The 5,652-nt window shown below is 41.6% G+C and overlaps 1 protein-coding gene across 1 annotated transcript; it reads left to right on the top strand.

The window, feature by feature from the left end:
* The first annotated feature begins 2,637 nt into the window (after window positions 1-2,637).
* On the top strand, window positions 2,638-4,972 carry LOC106572553 (protein FAM43B). Its single transcript, XM_014146833.3, has one exon. The coding sequence runs from the start codon at window positions 2,758-2,760 to the stop codon at window positions 3,772-3,774; it is 1,017 nt and encodes a 338-aa protein (XP_014002308.1). The 5' UTR covers window positions 2,638-2,757; the 3' UTR covers window positions 3,775-4,972.
* The last annotated feature ends 680 nt before the right edge of the window (window positions 4,973-5,652 follow it).

Genomic DNA, 5,652 nt, shown 5'->3' with positions numbered 1-5,652 from the left:
ATTAAAAGGGAAATTTAACAAGGTTTAGGAGTTGATCTTCCCGCCAACGTTTCCTAATTTCATTCACCGACTCTCCAATAGAGCGATAACCCTGGTGGCATCAGATAAGTCAATACTGAACACGGCATCCATCTCGGGAAGCAGTGATGGATCATGGATGACCAGCGCTGCTGCATGATCTCTGTGTTAATCTCCTGAGGCTGAGAGGAGAAGCTGTCTCAAATCTCAGCTGTGATTTATGGAGCCCCATATGTTCTGATAAAGCCGCTCAGTCAAGCTGAATCATGAGAGACAAGAGAAGGCATGATACACACTCATAATGGGTCAGATCTCAGTAGGGCTTGCCCACTGGGCAAAAACTGGTTGAAATAACATTGTTTCCATGTCATTTCAACCTCAAAATTAAATGTGATGACGTTGAATCAACGTGGAAAACTGATTCAATTTGAAAAGAAAGTCATCAACGTAAAGGAATTCACGTTGTATTCATGTTAGTTTACAACCCAGCCAAATGTAAATCAAAAGTAGACGTTGAACTGATGTCTGTGCTCAGTGGTTATTCACACATTCAACTATCTATTTTCAGGTTAAACTAAACATCTCTTGAGCTGCTCATGAGAGCAAACTGTTAGTGTGTCTCCTATCCTAATGTATCCAGAACATCCCCTCCTCTCCTCAACATTATACTCTTAGAACAAAGGGTTCCAAAAAGGTTCTTCAGCTGTCCCCATAGCGGAACCCTTTTTGGTTCCAGGTAGAACCGTTTTTGGTTCCAGGTAGAACTATTTGGGGTTCCATGTTGAACCCTCTGTGTAAAAGGTTCTACATGGAACTCAAAAGGGTTCTACCTAGAACTAAAAAGGGTTCTTCAAAGGGTTCACATATGGAGACAGCCGAAGAACCCTTTTAGGTTCTAGATAGCATCTTTTGAGTGTAGGTGGGAAATTGCAGTAAATTTTTTCCAGAAACTTTCTCAAACCCCAAAATAAGTCTAAAAGTTGGTTATTGACTATGGATTTGGTTTGTGTTGAAAAGGGCTCTTTTCAATTGAGAATGTCTTGGGTTGCAAAATATGTACTGTAAAAAGGGGATAGTGAATGCAGAGGGATTTTCTTCTGGGTCCCCAAATATTGCTTGTTATAACCTACATGGCTCCTTTACTAATTGAATAATCTAAATGAGCTTTTCCTATATTTGATCATTTTATAGTGTCTTATTACTTTAATCTGCATGTAACATAGTCATGGACTTTCTTCTCATTTACTGCGCAAAGCCCACAAGGCCAAAACTAGAATTTTTGTCCATATAACTACACAGCTCATCTCTGTTTGATGAATTTTCTCACAAGAGGACTTCATCTACACATGACAAATGTAGTCCCACTCCATGGCACCCTCAGTGGCAGATAGAAATTATTCTCACAATGATTCATTGCTAGAAAACTGTCCACCAGAAACGCTGCCCTGTGATGTGCCCTCCCAATACAGTCAGTCAGTCAAGCAATAGACATACAGTAGCACATATCACAATAACGTCAGATAGAGGGCAATGTCATGGTCACATAACATTTCAAGGTTTGCAAAGGGAGGGTATAGTACTGGAAACTTTACCAGTTTACCAGTAAACAACCAGAATTTTGGTAACATTCAAGTTTACATTTTTTAAATAATCAGATAACAACGAGTGGCCTTTTTGGTTATCACAGGGGTCTGTAATAATCTATGGCCCTCTGTGTGGCCGTATCACATGTAAAATATATAAAATAATACATTAAGATTATTTTAAAATTAAAAAATAGAATGACAAAGCTGTAAAGCATTATCCTAAATATAAACCATCAACTTAGTGAATACCATTGGTGTTGAATATGAGGGTTTCAGTATGAAATATCCATACTGTTTTTTACACACTTTTATTTATTTTCCTATGTCAATACGTCAATATTTCTGGTGGCAGTTGTGAAAAAAGTCAATAGTTGGAAGAGTTTCAGAGTTAATTGAAAATAATGCCATTGATGCTTTTTTTCATTCATTTGGCTTTTTTCTCTTGAACTATATGGTCATTCCACTAGAAACTAATGGACAATATGGACACATATATATAACAAAAAATAATAATACTATATATGAATACATTAAGTTATTCAAGTATAAATGACCAAAGTCACCATAGGGAACCATTTGATAGCATTGATGTGGTCATGTTGAGTCCTTTGTTTGTTGTCATTGACACATTGTCAATGTCACTACTACCACACAATTAGAACATCTTTCCAACCTTTGACCTCCATATCATAATGTAACAACGGGACAAATACAAATCAATCTGTGTTAACCCTCTCAGGGTACTCAGGGTTAAGATGAACATTAACACAGAGAAATACCAATATCCACCTCAGACCTGGCCGGATGAATGAAAGGAGTTGGCGAGCTACTTGGAAAGAAACAGTGAAGGAGCGAGGGGAAAGGAGGAGGGGGGGTGCTGAAGCACGGGGCTGAGTCCTCAGCACTGATCAGAGCTGCATGATGCAGACAGACGAGGAGAAGGAGGGAGGGAGGAGGAGGAGGAGAGGAAGGAGGAGCGAACAGTAGAACATACTGGCTGAGGCTCGCAGCTCTCAGTCTTTCCTCTGTGCTTGGCAGAGCTGCTTCTCTATTTCTCTCTGCTCTCTCTCTCTCTCTCTCTCTCTCTCATTTCGCTGACAAAAACACACGCAGGTAGGAGGGCTCACCCCCTCACACTCTCCCTGCCTGCACCATGCTGCCCTGGAAAAGAAGTAAGTTTGTTCTGGTGCAGGATGAGGCCAAGACCAAGCCTAAGAGACTGATAGCTGGGCTGACCTACCAGTCCATCCTCTCCTCCCTGATGCGCTCCTGTCCCGACCTGCTCCCCGACTCGACCACCTTCGACTGGCTGGGCTCCATCTTCCAGACCAAGAGGCAGAAGGTGGAACTCAACAAGGAGGAGCCCACCTACACCGTACGTTACCTGGGGAGCATTGTCACCATCACAGCTAAAGGAGGAGGCTGTACACAGGACCCAGTGGCTAAGATCTGGCAAAGGAGTAACTACGGAGAACATAGCGTCAAGATGAGATTAACCGTGGGACCTCAGGGCATCCAGATGGGCACCGACAAGACGGGCAAGAAGAAACCCACCCACCTCTACTCTCTGAACCGGATCACCTACTGCACAGCTGACCCTTCCCGACCCAAGATCCTAGCCTGGATCTACAGACATCAAGTAAAGAACAAGGCTGTGGTTCTCAGGTGCCATGCCGTTCTAGTCAGCAAGTCGGAGAAGGCCAGGGCCATAGCACACAGTCTTTACCAGACGTCCACCTCAGCCTTCAGTGAGTTCAAGCGGCTGAAGAGGCAGAGTGATTTCAGGCACTGCCAACAGCAGCTGCTGGGGGAGGACATGGTGCCGTTGATGCCCCTGAGGAGGCTGCTCAATGGGCAGTGCCACTACCGGCCACCTGCCGACAGCCCTGGAGGCCCCAGTACCACCGGTCTCTGCTCCATCGCAGAGGAGGAAGAAGAGGAGGAGGAGGAAGAGGAGGAAGAGGTGGAGGATGAAAGGGAGGTGGAGGAAGAGGGGTACGAGGCAGATGAGGAAACTCTATCGGACACTGACCTAACTCATTCATATGGGTCATGTGAGATGAACCTAGGGGACATATTTGACGGACTTGACGAGTGTTATATCAACATCAACATAAACATCAGCGACAGCAACAACAACACCCTGACATTTGTCAGCTCTCTAGTGTGAGAGGACAGAACATGGACATGGATATCATGTCACATCATCACAGAGCCACATTCCTTCTCTTCTCATTCACGGTCCCTTTCTATCACAGGTTATATCCTGCTTTATCACAGTGTGAAGAGGATAGATTCTGTCTGTCAGGAAAGTTCTCCCCCACTGCTCTTTTGGGTCAAGGAAGAAAGAAAAATTGTGTTTGGGAAAGGATTTATTTTTACAGATGGCTCAGACAGACATTGGCTTGACAATTTCAGTTGACGATAGCAATTTTGTGAGAGTATTTACAAAGAGGGCTGCGAGAAAGTGATAATAGCACAATGTGAAGGGAATAATCTAAGAGACTATTGAGAGAACTAGCACTGACTGAGCTCGTCATAATATTGCCATGCCAGGTGTACACAGCACCCTAAACCCAAGGTGTGTTTACTTCTGTTTTCCTTGATATTTTGTAAGTACAGTAACATTAATGTTTGTTGCCATGAGTGATTTTCGATTAACTTGTACTTTTTTCAGAGGTTGTTTGTATGAAAAAATATGTATACTTTCTACTAAGACAATTAGTTTATGTAATTTTCCACACTTGACCTTTCTGAGTGCATTTAACCCTGAGGAGAAGTTTAATAAAATGTTTCTACAGTATAACCCCTGCAGATTAATGAATTAGGCTATAATTTAGGAATCAAGCCATTGAGTTCACATATTTATTGCTGACATTTGTTAAAGCCCTGTGTATCATTTATGCATGACAAGTCAGCAGTGATGTTTAATGCTTAGTCTTTTGTCTTTCTTAATGGGACACCTTTGATCTCAAAGCTGTTACGTTATACAGTAACTCCACACTGTGATGCATTTCTGACCAAGGAGAGTATGAACAAATATGTCTAGTTTTTGTACATTTGTTGTTTTTCCTATGAACAAAACAGAGCTACATTCCCCTGAAGGTGTACTAAATTTCTATCAGCAGGACTAAGGCTGTATGTTTGCTTAACTGCCAAAATGGCAGAGATACTGAGGACAGGAAGGTACGTCTGTTCTTTACCGATGGATGGACCAGACTGCTAAATATTTTGGCTATTCTTTAATCAAATTTCATAAAGATAAGATCTTTACTATTTAACAAAACCATTGTGATCGGGGTCTACATGGGATCTACATGAGATTAAGTGATTTTCAAAATGTGTTGAATAAAATACCCTCACTTTTACCTAGTAAGAGAATTGTATTTTTTTATATGAGTGACACATTTAGACAATTAGCGACAATCAAAGCTGAGCATAGAGCGTTTGTCTGATTATGGTAAATCTGACAACTTGATCTGACAACTCGACGGTATTGTATATTTTGATGTTAGTCAAAACGAGACAGGGAAAAACAAAGAAATCAACCAAACACAAAGCTTCTCAGGGCCACAATTACCGAAGATCTTTTTTAATATCCACCACCACAAGACATGGTCCGCGACAGTCATGCCACATTACACCACATCTAAATTGGCCCTTGACACTTGGTTAGATGTAGATCGGACAGAACAATCTCTGCTGGGATGGTATTGGCCACTCAGCCCTTTTCTTTGAGTGAACCAATTAATCAGAGAATTGAATAGTCCGGGAAATGAACAGAAAATACCTTCCTAGGCAAAAGCGGGCTGTCTGTCAGAACGATACAGAACCAACTGAACTGAGAGGGATACCAGGAAGTTGTCACAACCATCAACTATTTTACTGAAGATATGCTAATCTGGATATCAGACCAAATTATGCGATACTGCAGATAATGATTTGTGATGTGATTTTCTTCAGGAATGTTTTTTAAATGGTTTATCAGTTGTCTCAAATGGAGATTGAATTAATACTACATTTCTCCAGTTCCTGCAGTTTTTGGTAA

This window comes from Salmo salar, chromosome 15 (assembly GCF_965601325.2).
Source record: "Salmo salar chromosome 15, fSalSal1, whole genome shotgun sequence".
Lineage (NCBI taxonomy): Eukaryota > Metazoa > Chordata > Actinopteri > Salmoniformes > Salmonidae > Salmo > Salmo salar.
The sequence above is the reverse complement of the archived record's forward strand: the minus strand, read 5'-3'. Positions and strand labels throughout refer to the sequence as shown.

What these genes read in the sequence shown, in the direction of transcription:
- LOC106572553 (XM_014146833.3), top strand. Translation starts at nt 2,758, where the DNA reads ATGCTGCCCTGGAAAAGAAGTAAGTTTGTTCTGGTGCAGGATGAGGCC.